The sequence below is a fragment of the Hypanus sabinus genome, chromosome 12 (assembly GCF_030144855.1).
Source record: "Hypanus sabinus isolate sHypSab1 chromosome 12, sHypSab1.hap1, whole genome shotgun sequence".
NCBI classification, from domain to species: Eukaryota; Metazoa; Chordata; class Chondrichthyes; order Myliobatiformes; family Dasyatidae; genus Hypanus; species Hypanus sabinus.
The window spans coordinates 85,782,230-85,805,942 of record NC_082717.1 but is presented as its reverse complement, the minus strand read 5'-3'; the positions used below and the strand labels follow the sequence as shown (position 1 = coordinate 85,805,942).

General features: G+C 44.7%; 1 protein-coding gene across 4 annotated transcripts in view; it reads left to right on the top strand.

Moving 5' to 3' along the window:
* sash1a (SAM and SH3 domain containing 1a) overlaps positions 1 to 23,713 on the top strand; it is a 132,083-nt gene that overhangs the window by 82,751 nt on the left and 25,619 nt on the right. For all 4 annotated transcript variants that reach the window (XM_059986353.1, XM_059986354.1, XM_059986355.1 and 1 more), the window contains exons 7-12: positions 965 to 1,077; positions 2,357 to 2,458; positions 4,478 to 4,607; positions 12,486 to 12,844; positions 17,916 to 18,053; positions 22,122 to 22,248. In XM_059986353.1, coding sequence (XP_059842336.1) covers positions 965 to 1,077; positions 2,357 to 2,458; positions 4,478 to 4,607; positions 12,486 to 12,844; positions 17,916 to 18,053; positions 22,122 to 22,248 — 969 coding nt within the window. The remainder of the gene's footprint in view (positions 1 to 964; positions 1,078 to 2,356; positions 2,459 to 4,477; positions 4,608 to 12,485; positions 12,845 to 17,915; positions 18,054 to 22,121; positions 22,249 to 23,713) is intronic.

Genomic DNA, 23,713 nt, shown 5'->3' with positions numbered 1-23,713 from the left:
CTTTGGAAAAGTCATCTCCTTCAAATTCCTTCCCTCTCACCTTAAACCTGTGTCTCTAGTTTTGGACTCCCCTACCCCAGCAGAAAGATTCTGATAATCTTTCCTACCCCCTTGTAATGTGAAAAGCACCTATAAGGCCAGTGCATGGTAGTTGAATGTGACTGAGGGCCCTAAGGCCCATTCCTGTTCCTAAGGGGCCATGAGAATTGTCGATGATACAACTTTCTGCCACTATTCTTGGGTACCAGTTGGTATATATTACAGAAGGTACATATTTATGTGTTTTCTATATCTGCATAGCAAATTAGTGTTGAGTTTCTGAAATAGTAACACAATTTCAAAGAACTGGCCTTCAAACTTCATCTTGGTAGTTTGAGAAATAGAAATTATGTTTGAACTAAAATGAGCAACCTTGAAACTGGAATATTGTCATTAAAAGTCGAATTGGTTTGTGGTTGTCCTTCAGGGGAAAAACAAACTTGTTATCCCTATCTAGTGTGTCAGCAATGTGGTTACAACCCAAAAGCAAAATGTTTGACAGTCAGCAAATCAATCAGTCGTATCAAATCTGCTGCAGAGGACATTGCAAGCATCGCTGTCTCTTGAGTGTGTAAATGCCACCTTTCCATAAGACATGAGAGCAGAATTAGGCCATTTGGCCTATTAAGTGTGCTCCACCATTTCAGTGGCATTTGTATCTCAAGAATGATTTTTTTTAAACAATGTAAAAACTTCTTAACTTTCTGACATGAGCACCAATGGCCTTCTTCTCCACTGCAGGGTGATCGATTCATTTTCCAGTTCCAAAGTTAAACTCGGTGGATTTAGCTCCACAAATTTCAAGTTGTAAGGAGATGACTCGAGAGCAAAACCTCTCCTGTGGGGACACTCTGAATAACAGAAGGACTTTGTGTGTTTTGTTTCTCTCTTCTCATACTTCACCGTCTGTCTTCGGCCTGTAAAGGAGATGATGTTGGATTCGTGGCGAGTGAGATCACTATGAGTGACGAAGACCGCATTGAGCTGATGATGATGGTCAAAGATAAGATGATAACGATTGAGGAGGCACTTGCCAAGGTAGACACGTCCGTGGAAATTGAACTAACTCTTGCTTGTGTTTGCACTTTATTTTACTGGCATTCACTTCCTGTCACAGATCCTGAGCAAGATTTCGGTTCAAGCTGGCTACTCTTCCTCAGCCTTGATTGTAATCGTTCAGTGTTTTTAAGCCCATTTTTTTTTTAAAGATCAGATTTATCTGTCACATGTACAGAACATCAAAACTTCAAAACGCACGGTGAAATTCAGCATTTACCTAAAACCAAATCAGTGAGGATTTTGCTGGGCAGCCTACGAGTGTCACCACCCTTCCGATGCCAGCGTAGTGTGCCCAAGAGTCTAGCCACACATTTTGGAATGTTGGAGGAAACCAGGTCACCCAGAGGGAACCCTTTCGATTATGTACCAACCCCTTACAGGCAGTGGCAGGAATTGAACCCCATTCGGTGGACCCTGGCGCTGTAAAGCGATGCGCTAAATGCCATGCCACTGCCTTGTACCCCATCAATGACTGTGAATGGTATTTCTACACTATTAATGTAGGTTCACTATTAGCAGAATGGAGGCAAGTAGTTTGGTGTTCCCCCACAGAAAATGGCCCATTCTTTATTGCCAATTGTCACTGCTGACTCACAGATTTTGGCATATTCTAATAGTCTTTTATTTCCCTCTGTTGCTATCTCTGATGTTATTTAGATTTTTGCTCTCAGAAATTAACTTTCATGACAGCAGTGTCTGAAAGCTTTCTGCTAACAATCGGTACTGTACTGATTATTAAAGTAGGAAAGTTAGCAGAAAGTTTGCACTTATTATTGTCCCACCAACACCATCCCAGACCTTGCCTCTCTCCCTCGGTGCATAAACCTGGATTTGTGCCCAGGTTTCTCGAGTGGAGCCCTAAGGCCTATTCCTATTCCTAAGGGCCCATGAATATTGTCGATGATACAACTGTCTGCAACTATTCTTAGGTACCAGTTGATATACATTACAGAAGGTAAATATTTATGTGTTTTCTATATCTGCATAGCAAATTAGTGTTGAGTTACTGAAGTAGTAACACAATTTCAAAGAACTGGCCGTCAGACTTCATCTTGGTAGTTTGAGAAGTAGAAATTCTGTTAGAATTATGTTTTTCGAGTGGAGCTTGAATCCACAACCTCAGTCACTGGCACGAGTGAGATCAAATCCGGCAGTAATTACTCGGTGTATCCAGCAAGCCTTAAAGTTTTGGTTCATTCTCAACTGCCCCTTCTGTTTCATTCCCTAACAAGAAAAAAAAATCTGAATTATCTTCCAGCTGAAAGAATACGAGTGTCACAGCAAGGTGTGTGCGAGTTCAGATTCTGCCCACTTGGCACCTGGAAGCCAGGAGCATTTTGACGAATCCTCAGATGGTGGTGTGAGTAGTGATTTTAATGTTTCCAGACTTCTGGCTGGTAGGAAGAAGCACAGAGGGGAGAGCTGGGGCAAGGGATTTTGGTGCAGCTCGGATAGAGGTCTTGCTTTCAGCCTCCAATAAAAGTCTAAGTATTGGATCTACTGGTGAAGGAGAGAAAAATACCAGCAGGTTTGTGGTTTCTGTGTTTGGATAGACAAATGCCAGAATCCTGAAATAGCTAAGAGTGGTTTGCCACACTGCCTTGTTGCTGGGGGAGTCTAGCAGCTCAGGACAAAGTTGACAGGAATCCACTTAAACAGCCTGCACCAACGTAGACATGCCAAAGGCATTTCACCACCACTGATATCAATGGTGGTGCTCCAAAGAATTGGGCAAGTTTGTTTATTCAGTTCATTTTAGTGTTTTTTAAGAACCTTCATTTGCTAGTTATTCTCTGGAATTTCAAGAGTTAACTTTTTTCATAGTTGTGGATCTTTACTTTGAATGTTTCTGGATTTCAGAGAAGTTGAAAATTCTTCAGTTTTTGTAATCAGCTAAGCCACAGAGTTGATTCCTCCCAGCTGCTCTGTGGGCGGGACATGTTTGCATATCCCTTCACCAAGCGAGAGGAAAGTTCTATCACTGTGCGTGGCCTCCCTGCTAAAGGTGCATGGCTTTCTCCAGCACAGTGCAGGACTTTGAGAAAGTATTTTAAAATAGAATTGAGAAACGTTTGTTTCCAGTGACAAACACGGAAAGAAGTAGATTGAAAAAAAGCAAAAGCTTGTGCTTATACTGTATGTCATCTTTAACGTTCTCTTCAGGATGTCCAAAAGAGGAGACTTACCAGAATGCTGCCTGGATTAGAGAGCATGACTTATGGGGATAAGTTGAGTGAGCTAAAGAGCCAAGGAGGATGAGAGCTGCTTGATAGAGATGTACAAAATAGATCCTAGGCAGCCAGAGGCTCTACCAGGGTGGGAATGGCTAATACAAGGAGCATAATGTTGTGTTGATTGGAGAAAGTCTGGGTGGGGGGTGGTATGTCAGAGGTAGATTTTTTTTTAGAGTTATATGTGTGTGGAAAGCCCTCTCGGGTGTTAGTGAAGACAAATATATTAGGGGCATTTAGGTGGGCACTTGGGTGTTATAAAAATGGAGTGTTATGTAGGAGGGAACAGTTAGGTTGATCTTAGAGTAAGTTGGAAGGTCAGCACGACATCGTGGGCTGAAGGGAAGTGCTTGGGATTCTTGTCACTGTGGCATTACCAATTTGCCAGCAGCAAGGTCTCTCAAACAACATTATGATATGAAAGGAGATATGCTTCAGTGGTGTTGATCGGAATAGGCATGGCCAAATTGGAGGGGGTGCTCTTGCAATGGAGTCCAGGGCTGTAGTTTAAACTTCTGTCCTTTGGTGGTGCAGTGAAGTGTGAGCCCAGGTTTAGCCTATGGTAAAAACTAAGATACATTGTTCAGGGGCAATTATGTACCATGCACACTTTAACACAAGGGGTAATTCTGAAGGAGAGAGGAAGGAAAATGACTTTGATGTCTGGGCCCACCTTCCCTCTCCATTCTGCTCCATATATTCAAGGATGTTAGGCGTCAGGATGGAATCCATCACTCTGCCAGAGAGGGATGTGGACTTCCTTCACTGAATCACGTATAACTGAACAAGCTCAAGTCAAGTCACTTCTGTTGTCATTTCGACCATAACTGCTGGTACAGTACACAGTAAAAATGAGACAACGTTTTTCAGGACCATGGTGTTACATGACACAGTACAAAAACTAGACTGAACTATGCAAAAAACAACACAGAAAGCTACACTAGACTACAGACCTACCCAGGACTACATAAAGTGCACGAAAACAGTGCAGGCATTACAATAAATAATAAACAGGACAGTAGGTCAAGGTGTCAGTCCAGGCTTCGGATATTGAGGAGTCTGATAGCTTGGGGGAAGAAACTGTTACATTGTCTGGCATGAGAGCTCATCGCTTAATGCAAATTATCCTTTTATATGTGCCTTCTTAGGTATGGGAACAGTTGGATGATGATCTCCAAGAGGTGAAGTTCAAAAGGCTCCACAAGTTGGTTTCTTCCAAGCGCAGATCAAAGAAGAAACTTGTCAAGGTGGAAGAAATGAAGAGTGCACCTATGGCAGGTAAGCTGGAATTGCTCTCGTATAGTCCGATGCAGTGTAGCTCATTAGTGAGGGCACCAGAGGCCAACAAGACACACAAAATTCGCTGACACAATGTTACGATACGTGAGTTTTGTCCAAAGGGAAAAAGACGGCTGGAGTCACTTCACTCTTTCTTGCAAGGGTGTTTATTCAGCACTTCAAAAAAAAAATCGATCTTACAAAACCTAGCACAAATAGCGAAAAGAAAACTGGCAATATTACAAAAAGATATCTACAAGAAAACACAATATCAGCTCCATACTTTGTCCAGTGGGAACTCTTAGATAGATAGATAGATAGATAGATACTTTATTCATCCCCAAGGGGAAATTCAACATTTTTCCAGTGTCCCATACACTTATTGTAGCAAAACTAATTACATACAGTATTTAACTCAGTATAAATATGATATGCATCTAAAATCACCCTCCCAAAAAGCATTAATAAATAGCTTTTAAAAAGTTCTTAAATAGTTTACTAAAGTGCATTGAGTGGTAACTTAAACTCAGTCCTAACCCCGGCACTTAACATGTCTTGCCCCTGGTGGTTGAATTGTAGAGCCGAATGGCGTTGGGGAGTAATGATCTCTTCATCCTGTCTGAGGAGCATTGCATTGACAGCAACCTGCCGCTGAAGCTGCTTCTCGGTCTCTGGATGGTGCTGTGCAGAGGATGTTCAGGGTTTTCCATGATTGACTGTAGCCTACTCTGCGCCCTCCGCTCTGCCACTGATGTCATACTCTCCAGTTCTGTGCCCACAACAGAGCCCACCTTCCTTACCAGCTTATTAAGATGGGAGGCGTCCCTCTTGTTAATGCTGCCTCCCCAGCACGCCACCACAAAGAAGAGGGCGCTCTCCACAACTGACCGATAGAACATCTTCAGCATCTCACTACAAACATTGAATGACGCCAGCCTTCTGAGGAAGTACAGTCGACTCTGTGCTTTCCTGCACAGGGCATCTGTGTTGGCAGTCCAGTCTAGCTTCTCGTCTAACTGCACTCCCAGATACTTGTATGTCTTAACCTGCTCCACACATTCTCCATTAATGATCACTGGCTCCATATGAGGCCTAGGTCTCCTAAAGTCCACTACCATCTCCTTGGTCTTGGTGATATTGAGACGCAGGTAGTTTGAGTTGCACCATATCACAAAGTCCTGTATCAGTTTCCTATACTCTTCCTCCTGACCATTCCTGACACACCCCACTATGGCCATGTCATCAGCGAACTTCTGCACATGGCAGGACTCCGAGTTATATTGGAAGTCTGATGTGTACAGGGTGAACAGGACCGGAGAGAGCACGGTCCCCTGCGGCGCTCCTGTGCTGCTGACCACTGTGTCAGACCTACAGTCTCCCAACCGCACATACTGAGGTCTGTCTGTCAAGTAGTCCGTTATCCAAGCCACCATGTGTGAGTCTACTCCCATCTCCGTTAGTTTGTGCCTTAAGATCCTGGGCTGGATCTTGGCAGTCCCAATTTCTATCTCTCCCTGCTACTGAGAGCGATTGACCCCATCGGCACCAGGACAAGCCATCTTTAGTTATCCACAGTGTTAACTGTGGACTACACATAAATCAGAATATGATGCACCCCACAATGTAGTTACAATTATATTACAAAATAAACAAAAGTATCTACCTTAAATACACTATACGAGCAATATATACACAATGATTCCAGGATTGAATGGCTTGTTATATGAAGAGAATTTGATGGCTCTGGGCCTGTACTTGCTGGAATTCAGAAGAATGAGGGCTGACCTCATTGAAACCTATCAAATGGTGAAAGGCCTTGACAGAGTGGATGTGGAGAGGATGTTTCCTATGGTGGGGGAGTCTAAGACCAGAGGACACAGACTCAGAATAGAGGGGTGTCCTTTTACAACAGAGATGAGGAGGAAAATCTTTATCCAGAGAGCGGAACATCTGTGGAATTCTTTGTCACAGGCAGCTGTGCAGGCCAAATCTTTAAGTATATTTAAGGCAGAGGTTGTTAGATTTTTGAGGCAGGAAGGGATAAGGGGAGAAGGCAGGAGATTGGGGCTGAGATGATAATTGGATCAGCCATGATGAAGTGGTAGAGCTGACTCAATGGGCCAAATGGCCTAATTCTGTTCCTATATTCTATGGTCTTACTTTACACATATGCACATACTCATTACTAAAGAAATGGAATATTCCTCCGTGTAGGCGGGAAAGGCGCCAGAAAGCCCAAAATTTTTAGGACCCATTATTAGAGTATATCGGGGGGGAGGGGGGAGAGATATTGAAGTGAGCACACTCTCAGTGCGTCGACAGCAGATTGAAAAGTTTGTGTGTGTGTATAAATGAGCACGTGTACAGAGTGTGGTTACATTACAACCCTCCTCTCCTGCGGCGAAGATGCTCAGCAGCTGGAACAGGTAGTCTGCTGACACAGTTCCTTCTCCTACTCTACGATGGACATGAAATTTGAAGGGTTGGAGCTCCAGATACCATTGAGTCAGTGGCATCATGGTCCTTCATTGTCTGAACCCACGTCAGTGCTCTGTGGTCTGCGTAAAAGTCAAACTCCCTACGAGGAGGTAGTTCCGGAGGCTGTCAAGGGCCCACTTAATGGCCAGACACTGCTTTTTAGTGGTGGAATACCTGGTTTCCCTTGGGAGGAGCTTTCAGGTCAGGTAAAGGGCAGTCTGCTCTGCTCCAGGTTCTCCTTGGGCCAACACCGCTCCAATGCCACCTGGAGAAGGAACCGTTTGTCAAAGTCCAGGCTGTGAAGAACACGTGAGCTTTTAGAGTTCGAAAAGCATTCTCGCACTCACTTGTCCACAGCATGGAGTTGCTTACAAACCTCCTGGTCAGATTGGTCAGGGGTACGGCCGAGGTGGTGACTTGGCGAAGGAAGCTGCCGTACTGCCCTACCAGACCCAGAGAGGAATTCACTTCCTTCCTGGTGCAAGGTTGAGGATCTCTTCCACCTTGTCCCCCTGTACTCGAACCTCTCCGTACCCCAACAGGTAGCCAAGGTATCTGGTTTCCCTTTTTGCCCACTCACGTTCTTGTAGATTGAGGGTGAGATGAGCAGCATGAATACTCACCAAGACCCAGCACGGATGCTCTGACCGCGGCTGGCTGTAAACAACCACATCATCACTGCAGTCCTCGCCTGCCCCCGGAAGGTTACCGGTGCAGCGTGAAGACCAAAGGGCCTCACAGAGAACTGAAATAGACCCGGGAGTCTGCGAAAGGCAGTGAGGCCTTTTGATTGGTCATCCAGGGGAACCTGCCAGTAGCCTTTACTGAGGTCCTGTGTGGCAATGTGGTTTGCCCGTCCAATCCTTTCTAGTAGGTCATCAATCTGGGTCATCGGTAAGCATAAAAAAAAATGGTATTCGACTACCGGAAATCAGTGCACACCCTCGGGTGCCAGCTTTCTTGGGGACGATGCTCCACTCACTGTTTGAAGCTCCCAGCTCCGGCGTGGTCCGAATCTTATCCTTCAGGGGCTGCCACTCTGTAACAGTGTCAGTGCACTCTGCACTCTGGTCAGGTCTGATCCTCAGGGTATGTTTTGGGACCTTTGTCAGCTCTGGTCTGTGCAGAAACATCTGTGGAAAGTCAGCAGAAAAACCCTCTCCAGCTTCACTGGTTGACGGCCATGGAGGTGGGAGAGGTAAACCTTCTCAGGCCCCTTCCGGGCCTGTATGAGCCCTTCCAAGTCATCGTCAAAGGGTACTTCATCTGTACAAACATCACAAAGGCAGGAGAGCCACCATGTTTCCCATTACCTTCTCTGGGTCCTCCCTCGCATGGACCGTCAAGTCAGACAGAGATCATAACCTGACCATTGCTTCGATTATAACATGAGTGATGCCAAAATACAACACAGCACTACCTACTCCTGGAGCAAGAGATGGATGTGACTGACTGTTTCCCCTCCTCAGTAACTCATGTCACGCAGGCAAATCTCTCCCCAGAACCACGTCAACTCGTCATTTTTCTCGCACCCCCACTTTCATCGCGTGCTTGTGGTCATCCAGCTCAATGGTGAGGTTCTGCCAGAGGCTCAGACTTCCCGTCACTATCGACACTTTGGAGAAGTGTTTAGTGACTCTAGTCAACACCAAAAGTAGGAGCATAATCTTTCTTAATTAATGATAGTGAGCTACCAGAATCTGAAAGAGCTTTAACAGGTTTCCTATTTAACTATTATAAACTTGGGCTCTTTCCCCTCAAGTTCTGCTTGTTTTCCATTACCATACTCTTAATCATTACAGTCATTATGATCATTACTACATTCTCCCTCTCTTGGGGCACAGCACATACCTGGCAATTTGGGCTTGGACGCACAAAGAATTTGAGACCCAGCAAATAAAAGTCCAAGCAACCTACCAAAGGTTCTTTGCCCTCGTCTCTCCCACCCTCCCCAATTCCGCAGTTACCTATGAAAAGCTTTAGTCGCTTCGGAATGATGGCTGTGGTGGTGCCCCCTTCTGGGCATCGAGGTACTGCAGGGCAAGTCAGCTCATGCCCTCAGACCCATGTTCTGGTGTCTGGAGGACGAACACGCAGCAGATGCTGTAGATCAGTGACCACGCCAATCTCCTCCTGGGTCTAATTCAGGTGATATGTCTCCGTGGGTGACTTCCCTGGTGGTAGAATACTGGATCGGAATTGTTGACAATAGCTTTCTGCCGATATATCAGATTTATCCAGCAGCGCCTCCTTCAGGCTAGGATGGTAATTCATCCATTGTTGTGCAGGCTTTGGAAACTTTACCGATTAATTGTGGCACTAGCTGACAGACCCACTTCTCCTTTTGCCATTCCCAAATCCAGGCCATCCTCTCGAACCTGAGGAGAAAGTTTGCAATATCGTCACTTGGTTGATAAGAAGGCATCTTGGGACCCCTCCACAGGCTTTGGAGTTCTTTCCTAAAAGCGTTATCTGAACTCCGTTGGGCCAACAAAAAGCCTCCAAACAGTTTTTCCAGTGAGGGTTCGGAGAGTTTGGCTCTAGACTGAAGTTCTTCCTCCTCCAAGGCGTCCACTGATTCATAGGCACCTGTTTCATTTATCACCCTTGGGGTTTTCCTGACCTGGGACCACAATCTTACTCTTCTGTGTCAAACACCCTTTGTGATTGTCCACCATGTGCCACCATGCCACCATGTGTGACGACGCGTGGGTTTTGACCGAAGAAAACAAAATGGCTGGAGTCACTTAGCACTCCTGTGCCAGGGTGTATATTCGATGCGTCAAAAAAAAATCAAACGTACAAAAATTGCAAAAAGAAAACTGGCAACATTACAAAAAGGTATCACAATATCAGCTCCATACTTTGTCCAGTGGGAACTCTTGGCAGTCCCAATTTCTGCCTCTCCCTGCAACTAAGAGCAAACGACCTCATCGGCCCAGGACACGCCATCTTTAATTACCAACAATGTTGAATCAGAATATGATACACCCCACAATATAGTTACAACTATATTACAAAATAAACAAAAATATCTTAAATACAGTATACAAATAATTACATCCTCATCACCAAAGAAATGGAATATCCCATGGGTCGGGTGGGAAAGGCACGAGGAAGCCCAATCCCTTTAGGACCCATTATTGAAATATATCGGGGTTGGGGGGGAGGATATTGAAGTGAACACACACAGCACAACGGCAGCAGAATTTCAAAGCCGTGTTCGTGTGTGTGTGTAAATTGCATGTGTACAGAGTGTGTTTACTGAACACTCTCACTCTTGACAAAAGTAAATAGCTTAATTAGTCAGCTAAGCAATATACTGAGATCAGAAGTGACCTTGGGACTCTCCATGTTTAACCCTTCTCTGATCTGAAGAATGCTTACTGTAGTTGTGTCCATGAAAAAGGCTTATTAAACTGATGGAAGTTCTCAGCAGCCCAGGCAGCATCTGTGGAGAAAGAAAGGGTTTGATTCCTGGTCCCAATGGAAGATTATTGACCTGAAGCTGTAGCATTGTTCCACTCTCCACAAATGCTGCAGTTTATTTCCAGCATTTTCTTTTGTGTTAGCTGGAATTTCCAACATCGGTGATGTTTTTCTGTTCGGTTTCTCTCTGCTCTAACCTTGCTTGTAATCATATTTCTATCGATGGAACGGAGTTCCTTTCAGACCACGTGCCTAAATCCTTCTAGCAATTCTGTTGAGCCCAGCTTTAATCAAAACCTTTGGAAAAATCAACATGTATCTTGTGCTTTGCCAGTCCAATTGGTCACTTCTGATAAAAGGAATATTAAGCATGCGAAACAAAACTCTCTCTGACTGCCTTTTTCTGGACAAGAGTTTAGATCCATAGAGTCATCATAAGAACCCATCACATCTGCACCGATCATGTGCTCATTCCATTTTCCCTCTCAATCACCACCTTCCCCCAATTCACCTGCCACTCACCAATCTGAAGGGAAATTCCCAGTAGGCGATCAACCCACCCCGTAAATGTGGAGGTAGAGGCAGATACATTAGGGGCATTGAAGAAGCTCTTGGATAAGCACGTGGATGACAGAAACCTGAGGGGCTTTGTAGGAAGGAAGGTTGTAGATTGTTCTTTCAGTGGGCTAAAAGGTTGGCACAACATTGTGGGCTGATGGGCCTGGACTGTGCAGTACTGTCCGATGTTCTACCTGCTAGCGTGTTGGAGAGAACTGGAGCACCCTGATTTTGGGAAGGCCTCCAAAATCATTTATATCTTAAGCTGGACATACTGAAGTAACTTTAAGCATTTATGTTTCTAACCCTCATCCCATCTGATTTTTGCCTGTCATCAACAGAGCGATTTCTCTACCCAGTTATGCCTCAGCCATTGTATAAACATGCAGTTTGGCCAGAGAACTGTGATACTTTAGTTCCGTTTTAGCAACTCAACTTTCCTTGTTAGTTGTTTCAGACGCAGAGCAGTTCAGATTCCAAAGCTGGACAATTTCCCATCACTGCCTGCCGTTCACTGGATCAACTGGTGTCGTGCTCGGCCTTTCTGTTCTGTCGGTTTGAATTTTCTTTCTTCGTTGTCACCGTCGTGGAAGAAGCATAAGCCAAGCAGATGGATCTCAGTGGGAGGCCAATTGGAAGTTTCCTGCACTGATGCCATCAGGAATACCTTCTGTAAAATGTCACCCGTGTAGCCTTCATTCAGCCAAGCAGATGGCACCGTGTGGCATGGTTCTTAATATTCATGCGTGGAGAACTTCTCTTGGCTGCGTACTTCCCTGTCAGTTAGGGTCCTTCACCGCGCTAAACAAGATCTCTTTAATTCCCTGAATGTCACTGCCTCCTCCCGTGGGGATTTTCAGCCCTCGGCTCAGGGTTTATTCTTTAAAGAGCCACCTGGCCATGTGCAGCATTTGACACTTGCAGGCTTGCTGGATATACCAGAAGTAAGCCTCCGCCAGGTGGCCTGGTGCTGGAAACAGGCTGCCTGCGTTCCACTCACACGAAGGGGCGGAGCAAGATCTGGGAGGGGGCTGGGAATTAAGTGAGTCACTTTCGGTGCCTTGCAGACATTAAGTGGGTATAAAACCTACTGTGCAGCATTCCAGTGCGGGGAAAAAGCCAGTAGTACAGGTTTTAACTCTGGCAAGCTCAGGCAACTTAGCAATATAGAGTAAAAACTGTCGAACACTTCACAAAAATTACCTTGGTTATTTTTTTTTTAATAATTAGCAGGTTTGTTTGCGTCACATTTTCTGCTGACGAGTACCTATCCTTCATTTTACACATTTATATGGCACAGCCGATTTGTAAAACTTCCATGTCACTATCTAGATAATTAAAGGGCTTGGTTCAGTTTGTCAATTGATGATTTGAATCTGTTTTTTTTCTTTTGTCCTCTCCTCGCCCATCTAGAAAACTCCTTCGATGGGACCTGCAGCAAGCAGGTGGAGTCTCTACAGGATGAAAGATCGCTGAATTTTTTCCGGCCAAAGAGCAGCAAGACACAGCCGTGCTGCAGTGAATCAATGCAGAGGCAGGCTGTGGATGACCCAGCAACCTTAACGACGCCTGGTGTATCCCTGTCTCCCGGTGGTCCGGAAGGTCAGACGGGCAAGAAGCTTGTCAAGTCTCCTCATGCGTCATCTGAGTTCAGCACTGTAATGCCTCCAAAGAGATCAGGGAAAAAGTTGTCTGACTCAGAAATTAGTGAAGGCAAGTCACACAGGATTCTTCACTCTCCGACTGACAACCTTGCAGCTCAGCTTCAAGGGGTAAGTGGAAAATCTGAGGTATAATTAATGAATAGCATTGAATCAGAATGGTGGTATTGGAAGTACCGGTAGCAGCTCCTTGAAAAGCTGTCCAAATTAGCCCACTTCCTTGCTCACCCTAACATCAGTATTTCTGCACAGTCACCTAGAATATTATTCAGCCAACTCAGTTCATCTATTGGCCCCAGAACATCCTTAAAGTACTTCAACTAGTGCTTGCATGTGTGTACACACACAAACGCGTGTGCGCGCGCACATACATGCACATGCAGGCACGTACACAAGCACACGCACACGCAGGCAAGCATACATACACGAACACACTCACACAAAACACACACATCTTGAATGGGATGAAACTGCAGGTTTTTGACGTGACGTTATGACATCTGTCAGTAGCAATGTTCAACACTGGAGACGGGTAAGGGGGATTCGGGTATCTCTGGATTTTCAAGGGAAATTCAGTGAACTGATACCTGATTGGTAATTACCAAAAATAACCCCATGGGTCTGGGGCAGTATGTTAGCAGGTTTACAGGGCTGGTTAAAGGGTTGAAAACAGAGTGAAACCGATCATTTTCAGGTTTACTTGCAGTTGTCAGTGGTCAGTGCAATGGTCTGTGCTAAGCGTTAGGTTACTTAGGGTTATGACATGTGAATCCATGTTAGGAATCTTCATGACATGTGAATCCATGTTAGGAATCTTCAGTTATGATGGCACAGAGCCAGTTGTAAAGCTCAGGTTAAGGAATATGCACTGGGTGGGCAAGGAGCTAACAGATTGATTATCTTTTGGGAAGTATAAGGTTATTCGGTTTCGTATAAGCAATACAAAAACAATGTGATGATATTCAGAAGGGTTTTGCTGTGCTGTGCATGAAACTCTAGAAGAAAATGCACTTGTGATGTGCTAGCTTTTATTGTGAGAGGTTCTACTATGTAAACAAAAGTTTTCAAGGACTTTAAAGGGACTACAATTGGAGTACAATGTGCAGTTTCAGACACCACAGTAGAGGAAGGATGTACTTGAATGGTAATCTGTGCAATATAGGTTATGCGTTAATGGGGTTGTTCCCTGAGGACGTATTTAGGCCAGAAGGCGTAGGAGCAGAGTCAGGCCATTCAGCCCATCAAGTCTGCTCTGCCATTCCATCATGACTGATCCTGGATTCCACTCAGCCCCATATACCTGCCTTCTTGCCATAACCTTTGAAGCCCTGACCAATTAGGAAACAATCAATTTTCGCTTTAAATAGACCCATGATCTTGGCCACCACAGCTGTCTGTGGCAGAGCATTCCACAGATTCACTACTCTGGTGAAAAAGAAATCCTCCTTGCCACTGTTCTAAAGGGTCGCCCCTCAGTTTTGAGGCTGTGCCCTCTAGTTCTGGATACCCCCACCAGAGGGAACATCCTCTCCACATCCACCCTTTCAACAATCGGTAGGTTTCAATGAGATCCCCCCCCCCCACATTCTTCTAAATTCTGGTGAGTACAAGCCCAAAGCTGCCAAACGCTCCTCGTATGTTAACTACTTCATTCCCGGAGTTATCCTCGTGAACGTCCTCTGGACTCTCTCCAATGACAACACATGCTTTCTGAGATATGGGACCCAAAACCATTGACAATACTCCAAGTGTGGCCTGACTAGTGTCTTATAAAGCCTCAGCATTATCTCCTTGTTTTTTTATATATATTCTATCCACTTTGAAACAAATGCAAACATTGCATTTGACTTCTTTACCACTTTTTTGCCCATTCTTCCAATTTGTCTAAGTCCTTCTGCAATCGTCAGCACCACCTACCCTTCCACCTGTCTTCTTATTATCCGCAAACTTTGCCACAAAGCCGTCAATTCCACTATCTAAATCATTGACAAACAATGTGAAGAGTAGTGGGCCCAATACTGACCCCTGAGCAACACCACTCGACACTGGCAGCCAACCAGAAAAGGCCCATTTTATTCCCACTCGCTGCCTCCTGACTGTCAGCCATTCCTCTATCCATGCCAGTATCTTTCCTGTAATGCTCTGTGATTTTATCTTGTTAAGCAGCCTCATGTGTGGCTCCTTATCAAATGCTTTCTGTAAATCCAAGTAAATAACATCCACTGCCTCTCCTTTGTCCGACCTGCTTGTTACTTCCTCGAAGAACTCTAACAGATTTGTCAGGCAGGTTTCTCTTCACAGAAACGATGCTGACTTTGACTTACTTTATCATTAGTCTCCAAGTACCCCGAAACCTCATCCTTAATAATAGACTTCAACACTTTCCCAACCACTGAAGTTAGGCTAACTGGCCTATAGTTTCCTTTCTTTTGCCTTCCTCCCTTCTTAAAGAGTAGCATGACATTTGCAATCTTCCAGTCCTCTGGGATCACGCCAGAATCAAGTGATTCTTGAAAGATCGTGACCAATGCATCCATTGTCTCTTCAGCAGCCTCTTTCAGAACTCTGGAATGTAGTCCATCTGGTCCAGGTGACTTATCCACCTGAAGACTGAGTTTACCTAGCACCTTCTCCTTAGTAATAGCAATGGAACTCACTCCTGCTCCCTGACACTCACAGACCTCTGGCACACTGCTAGTGTCTTTCACAGTGAAGACTGTTGCAAAGTACTTACTAAGTTCATCTGCCATTTCTTTGTCCCCCATTACTACTTCACCAGCATCATTTTCCAGTGGTCCAATATCAACTCTCACCTCCTTTTTATTCTTCATATAACTGAAAAAACTTTTGGTATCCTGCTTCATATTATTAGCTAGTCTGCCCTCATCTTTCATCTTTTCCCTTCTTGTAGATTTTTAGTTGCCTTTTGTTCGATTTTAAAAGGTTCCTCAACATCCAATTACCTACTCACTTTTGCTACCTTATCAGCCCTTTCCTTGGCTTTTATGCAGTCCTTAACTTCCTTTGACAGCCACGATTACCTACCCCTGCCATTTGAGAACTACTTCTTCTGTGGGACATATCTATCCTGAGCCTTGTGAACAATTCCCAGAACTTCAGCCATCTCTGCTCTGCCATCATCCTTGCCATTAACCCCTTCCAATCCACCAGGGCAAACTCTTCTCTCATGCCTCTGTAATCCCCTTTACTCCTTTGGGATAGATACATGTGAGTTATGCTTCTCCCTCTCAAATTGCAGTATGAATTCAATCATTTTATGATCACTGCCTCCTAAGGGTTCCTTTACCTTAAGCTCCCTAATAAAATCAGGATTAATACATAACATCCAATCTAAGATGGCCTTTCTCCAATTTAGCTCAAGTGCCAAGTTGCTCTAAAAAGCTATCTCATAGCCATTCAACAAATTCCCTTTCTTGCGAAACAACAGTAACCTGATTTTCCCAATCCTCTGCATATTGAACTCCCCCATTACAATTGTGACATGACCCTTATGACATGCCTTTTCCAGCTCCCTTTGCAATCTCAACCCCACATCTTGGCTAATATTTGGAGGTCTATACTGCATATGATTTTTTACCCTTGCAGTTTCTTAACTCCACCCACGATTTGACATTCTTTGACCCTATGTCACCTCTTTCTAAAGATGTAATTTCATCTCTTACCAACAGAGCCACACCATCGCCTATGGCTTCCTGCCTGTCCTATCGATACAGAGTATATTCTTTGATATTAAGCTCCCAACTATGACCTCCTTTCAGCCATGACTCATTGATGCCCACAACATCATACCGACCAACCTTTAATTATGCCTCGTGTTCGTCTACCTTATTCTGAATGCTACGTGTATTTAAATACAGCATCTTCAGTGCTGCATTCATTGCCCTGTATGATACAATTTAACTCTTAGCATTCTCTGCATTTGTACCCAATCATTGGCTTGTCCTTCTCTACATTCATTTTACATCCACCGTCTACTTGTAGATCTGTTGGCTCATCCTCAGCTCTATCATACTGGTTCCCATTCCCATGCCATATTAGTTTAAACCACTCCCAACAGCTCTAGCAAACCTGCCCGCAAAGATATTGGTCCCCCTGAAATTCAAGTGCAGGCCTGTCCATTTTGTACAGGTCACACCTGCCCCAGAAGAGGTCCCAATGATCCAGAAATCTGAATCCCTGCCCCTGCTCCAATCCCTCAGCCACGCATTTATCTGCCACCTCATTCTATTCCTATCATCACTGTCGCGTGGCATGGGCAGCAGTCCCAAGATTACTATCTTTGAGGTCCTGTTTCTCAGCTTCCTTCCTAACTCCCTGTAGTCTACTTTCAGGACCTCCCCCCTTGTTCTACCTATATTGCTGATGGGATGGCTGACTATTCATTGGAGACTAGAGGGGATGTGAGTTGATCACAGTGAGACACTGATTCAGAAAATCCTGATAGGTTAAATGGCTGAATCTCTTCTCTCACTGGAGAGTCCAGCCTCTGTGTCAGGCGTCGGCCACTGAGGGCCAAGTATCAGTCGCTCAGAAGTGATAAGAAGATAAGTTTATTCATTCTGACCTTCACCTCTGAGTCTCTTGAGGTTTGTTTTCATTTCAAGTAGAAAATCATTTGGTACAAGAATTTTCATGGACTGTTTTTAAATTACTATGGCCATTTTTGTGTTTCCAGATCATTTTAAACTTAAGTTCAAGTCTTTAAACTGACAGAGCAGGAACTGAACGCCCGCTTTTCTTTTTCCTTCTTCATACAAACTTCTGGAGTAGTGGGTCCAGCAATGCAAATTCAACATCAAAGAGAACTACAGATGGTAAAAATCTGAAATAAAAGCAGTAAATGCCCAGCAGCACCTGTGGAAAGAAAAACCGTTTACATTTAAAGGCTGCACCATATCTGGCTCTCATCAACATACTAAACAAATTTTATTCTTAGTAAATGAAGCTGTTTCAAGGAAAAGTACTGGCTTTGAGATAAGGGAACAAGCCATTTGTAAATTGCAGTGTGATTTCTTAGCTCCCATTTGCAATGCATTTTTTTGACCCCTTTGGTGAGTATATATTATAGCCCATCCCTTGGTCGATATTCACCGGAGAGGTAAATATTACAGGATCGAAGGACGTGAGGTGTATGGTGACTGTGTTAACCTTGTTCCTGCAGTGTGATTGCAGTGAGAAGGGAGGCATGGCAAAGTCCCCTGCAAGTTCACGGAAATCGCTGAGCAGAAAGGTCAAGTCAGTAAAAGAGACGGTCAGAAGGAAGATTACAAAGACGTACAGTGGTAGCACAACCCCTCAGGCAAGTAAACTTGACTGCATCTCCACTCTCTTTTCAAAGTCCGTCTTATCAACCAAGTTCAGTCCCCCCCCCACCCCCGGATCACTCCTCCTTCATTGCTTTGTCTCGCTTGGCCTGCACTTGGATTGTCTTCCACTTCATCACCACATCAAACAAGCTGCATACATTCAGGTGGTATTAAGTTCTTAATCTCTTACTCGTAGTTCAAAGTAAGTTTATTATCACTCAAATGTATACATTCGGACAACTGTGCTATGTGAGGAAACGCTCGTGGCCAGTGGTGTTGTCATTTGTAAAACAAGACCTCTGATTTGTAATTGGTGAGTTTTTGCCTCATGTCTTAAGTATAAACCTTGAAACAGGACCAGGTTCCGATTCAATCCGAGAGAGTCTGATATCTCAAGAGCAGCCCTGTTGTAAAAGCTAGGAGGGAAAGTATAGGAACATTTCATTTTACAGAAACAAATCCTACATCTCTTTTCTTCGTGGTTGGACAAAAGGCAACACAAAGTCACGGCAGTGGAGCTGCCGCCTCACAACTTGAGTGACCTAAGTTCAGTCCTGGCTTTGGGTGCCGTCCTTGACTGACTACGCTCCAGTTTCCTCTCGGTGTTCCAAGGGAATGTTGCTTGTTGGGTGTAAGCGGTCCCTGATGTGTCACTGAGTGTTTGAATCTGGCAAGGGCAGGAGTGTTAGAAAGTTTCTGCCAAGAGCAGGCCATTCAGCCCAACAGAGTTGCCAAGTTCCTATTCACATGGTGTGCTGAAATAACTACTGAGTTTAGATTTGAAAGTCTCTAAGGTACTACTCTCAGCTACACAACTAGGTAGCTTGTTCTATGTGTCCACACTCACTATCTAAAAAAATGCTTCCTGATGTTAGTCAGAAATCTCATTTTAACCAGTCTCCACCTATGGCCCTGCGTCCTCATTGATGGATTAATTTTGAAGTAGCAGCTGGCATCCACGTTACTTATACCTCATGATATTGAACACTTCTGTCATGTCTCCTCTCATTCTACGTCTACTTAGGCTAGAAAGATTTAATTCTTTCAATCTTTCTTCATAGTTCATACCCTGCAAGCCTGGAATGAGTCTAGTCACCCTTCTCTGAGCTCTCCCCAGTGCCTTCATATCTCTCACAAAATATGGAGACCAAAATTGTACACAGTTCTCAAGGTGTGGCCTCACAAGTGTATTATACAGCTTAAGGAGAATGTCTCTAGACTTGAACTCCACTGAGCACATTACAGTATACAGCCCAACATTCTATTAGCCTTCCTAATCATTTCTGTGCTTTGTCCAGATGTTGATAGTGATGGATCTACCAGGAGGCCCAAATCCTTCTCATACAGTGCACTTTCTAACTCAAGGCCCCCCCCCCCCCCATTGTATATTTATATCTAATATTTCCACTTCCTATATGTAATACTTTACAATTACTTACTTTAAATTTCATCTGCCATTTATCAGCCCACATCTGGATTTGCTTTGGATCTAACTGTTGATTCTGCTGCCTGAATGTTATCAGCCCATCCCCCTGATTTTGTGTCATCTGTAAACTTTACTAGTTTATTTGTTTTGTGCTTATCCAAATTATTAATGTAAATTTAAAAACAGCAGCAGCACCAAAACTGATCCCTATGGAAACCACTTTTAACATCTTCTAGGTGTGTGAAAATGATCCTGTCACCATAACACGTTATGTTCTGTTTTTGAGCCGAATCTGCACCGATTCACACACCTTATCCTGAATCTCTATCTCCTGTAATTTCATTATTAACCTCTTGTGGGGTCCCTTGTCAAAAGCCTTCTGAAAGTCCGAAGCTCTATTGTTACCATAAATTTTAGTTACCTCTTCGTAGAGCTCCAGCTTATTAGTAAATCATGTTGATAGCTATGTGGGATTTGTACTGGAATGACGTCTGGGTGCTTGGCTGCGGGGACTCAGTGAGCAAAAGGACCTGTTTCTGTGCTGAATGACTCCGTGGCTGTAGTGTGCTCATAGCGACAACCACCACTGGGACAGATAGACTCCAAATTCCCTGCAAAGTTGTTGCTGGCGACCTGTATCATTCACCATCTTTTGTAGATTGCCCAGTCAAATTGCTCTTCTGTGTCAGATGTGACCACAACCTGCCCAGTGTCTCATCCACATGAATACCGCCCCCACCAAGCCACACCCTCTCAAGTTTGTGTAAGGTGCCCGTGGCTGAATTTACAGCCATGTGTGAAGTTAAATCCCGGGGTCTCTTCATCCTCACTTACTGGTTCTTTCATCTTCTCTGCTCGACCAGTTTGTTGGTAAATGTCCTGAAGGAGAGAGCTCCAAGGGAGGATGCTATGGAAGAGAATGTGAGATTGGAAGGATGTGGAAGGTGAAGAGAGGGAGAATTGGGATATAGGGGACCCTATTGTTATAGCTGTCTGGGTGATAAAAATTTGCCCTGAGAGAATTCACCCAAAAATTTGCGATGCAGTATAAAAAGTAAATAAATATATTTTTATTCACTTTGCATTTCTTGATGCATTTCGAGTTATGGAAAATTGCATTGCAGACTGCTCCCTTGAGGCATAAACCCCATAACACAGTCTTCATTGGCTTAAACCTCATTGCTTGACGTGACTTTGGTGCTGACGGCGGTTCCAATTCCTCCGCAGCCACAGGTAGAGGTTTTCTGTCGCAGCACGTCCTGCAGAAGAGGGGGAAGTGTACTAGTGTTGTGTAGTCTCTTTGGCTGATGTGGTTGATGCGCTTTTACAGCGGACGCCTGAGGGTGGGATGAAGCGGCAGAATTTGTGGAGTGCCGAATGATGGCGGACTGCTTCGTCCAGCGGTTGCTGTCGCTGCAACGCAGTTGGGAGTTGTAATCACTGACCTGCCTCTGCATGTGAGATGGTGAACGACTTGCACCCCCGAGAGCAGCTCCTGGGGTATTAGCTCCTTCCATTGGCCACTGTGATAATCTGACCCCACTGCCCTCCTGTGGACAGAGCACATCTTGGTACCTACTCCACCGAGGCCTCTCGAGCGCTGGCACAGAATCCTTGGGGCCCACTGTTTTATCCCAGCCTCCACCACCCATTCCAGCCACAGTGCACTTGCCCTCTGTGAAGGGCAGGGATGTGTTAAGTAACGTGGGCTACTCTTAAATCATCCAGACTATCTTTGGGCGGGTCAGCCTTTCATGATTGTGACCTTTTGAGGCACTGCCTGCATTGTACTTGTTGGCAAGGTAGTGTAATGCTGTTTCAGTGCCAGCGACCTGGGTTCAGTTCCCAATGCTGTCCGTGAGGAGTTTGCACGTTCTCTCCGTGGCTGCGTGGGTTTCCTCCGGGTGCCCTGGTCTCCTCTCATAGTTGGTCACATGGGTGCAATTGGACCATGCGGTCTTGTGGGTCAGAAGGGCCTGTTACTGTGATGTATCTCAGAATAAATCTAAAATAAGGTGTGTGACCCGCAGCAGAGAAAGTGATTTCGAGCTCCTCTGCTGGGTGGTAGTGAGTGTGAATATTATCCATGCTTTTGCCAGCTGCGTGAGAAAGGTGGGTGTTAGAGTGATTCTCTCAGCATTGGGAACTCTCTACCCTATCTTGTATGTCAGGGTCAACAAGCTCTGTAAGGTCAGCAGAAAGAGTTACCTGCAGACGATCCAACCCATCATGAAAACCAGCTTCCTCACCCCCCTCTCCCCTTCCTTGGATTCTACCCTCAGAACACAGTCAAGGATCCCTCCCACCCCAGTCTTTCTCTCTTCCCTCTCCCACTGCCGCAAAGCAGAAGACAGAAAAGCTTGAACCCATCCCACTAGGTCAAAAACAGCTTTTATGCCACCGTTATTACTCTGCAATGGACCTCTTGATGAATTCTAAACTTCTGCCTTAGAATATAGTGTGTCACTATATTCTGCTATTGTTTCTGCGCGGAATGATCTGTCCGGATAGCCTGTGGACAAAAGCTTTTCACTGTGTGATGGTAATCAACCAGTTACTGGTTATCCGGGAGAGGCAGAAGAATCAAGAAGTGAAGGAGACAAAGTCTGTTTATTCCCTCTGTTTCTGTCCACAGCTGACCAGTGAAGCAGTGTCACCTCCTGCCCAGCTTACTGAGACAGCCGACAGATCGAGGCTCAAGCTGCCAGGGGGTGGTTCGGTGGAGAGTCTGCGCAGCTCCTTGAGTGGCCAGAGCTCGATGAGTAAGAAGATTTCCATCTTTCCAAAGTTGCAGGATTGCCCTTGAGTTACTTTCTAAACAAAAGTATTTTCTGGAGGGTTAAATTATGGGAGTGGGCTGCTCGGATTCATTAAATACCCCTTGAATGAATGATCTGCAAGTGGTTAGAGTGGGAAGTGGGGTTGGTGGAGAGTGTATAGCCATCCAGATTTGACAATACTTTCAGAGCCTCCCATTCATAAATGGGAGGAGTACATTGTTCAGTGTGGTTGATTTAAGAGTAATGGAATTGGGTGTTTCGTGTCTAAACTCTGTCAGGCAAAGAGTGCCACCGAGGTGTAGAAGTTACTGCGACACTATTACGACTTGGTGGCGTTGGAGTTTGGAGTTCAGTTCCAGTTCGTACGTTCCTTCCCATGTTTCCTCCCACAGTCCAAAGACCGACCGGCTGGTAGGTTAATTGGTCATTGCAAATTGTCCTGTGATTGGGCGAGGGTTAAATTGGTGGGTTGCTGGGCGGTACAGCCTGACGAGCCGGAAAGGCCTGTTCTGTCCTGTATCTCTAAACAAAAAATAAACAAAATACTTAGAGCATTCATCTCTGAACATTTACACAGCCTGCTTCCTTTCCCTGTACTCCCCATTCCTCTGCCATCCCCCTTCCCCTTCTAACACTACTCCCACCCCATTCTCAATGCGCATTCCCAACCCCACATGGCTTTTCCTGTAATTTTATTAAGCACCTTAATTAATCCAGGTCCCTTTCAAAATTCTACTCCTTTCCTCACTACTTGCTTCCCTGCTTTGCATCGTCAGTAAATCTTGCTGCAAGACCCTTGGTCATGAGAAATAGTTGAATCCCCAGTACTGAAGGTTACAAGTATGAAAACAGCCCATTCACCCCAACCTTCTATTATCTATCGGTTACCAATCCCCTCTCCATGCCAGTAATATTACCTCCAGCCCCATTTTTGTCCTAGGCAGCAACCTTTTATGTAGCACCTTTTCTAATGCCTCTTAAACCAACTCTACTGTTTGTTTATCCTCTTTGTTTATCCAGTATGTCACATCCTGAAAAAACTCTAGAAAATTTGTCAGATACAATGCCCCTTTCGTAAAGCCATGTGGACTCTGATTGACATATGATGTTCCAAATATGGCAGTATTAACTCTGAAATTCCAGCGTTGTCATGGTGACAGATATTCGGCAAACTGGCCCATACTTGTACACTTTGTGTCATTATCCTACACATCTACTGTCTCTGTAGCCAGTTTTAATTATGGGCTATCGAATCCAGGAGAATTGTTGTCCATTAGCCCTAATTTTTTTTGTAGTGATAGAGATTGTCTTCAGTGTCATCTCTCCATGAAGCCCAATCTACAAAATTACTTAGAATTGTGTCCTTTTCCTCTTTCCCATTGTTAATTCCCCAGGTATTATCCATTAAGGGACCAGGGTTTACTATTTCTATACACCTGCAGAAAGT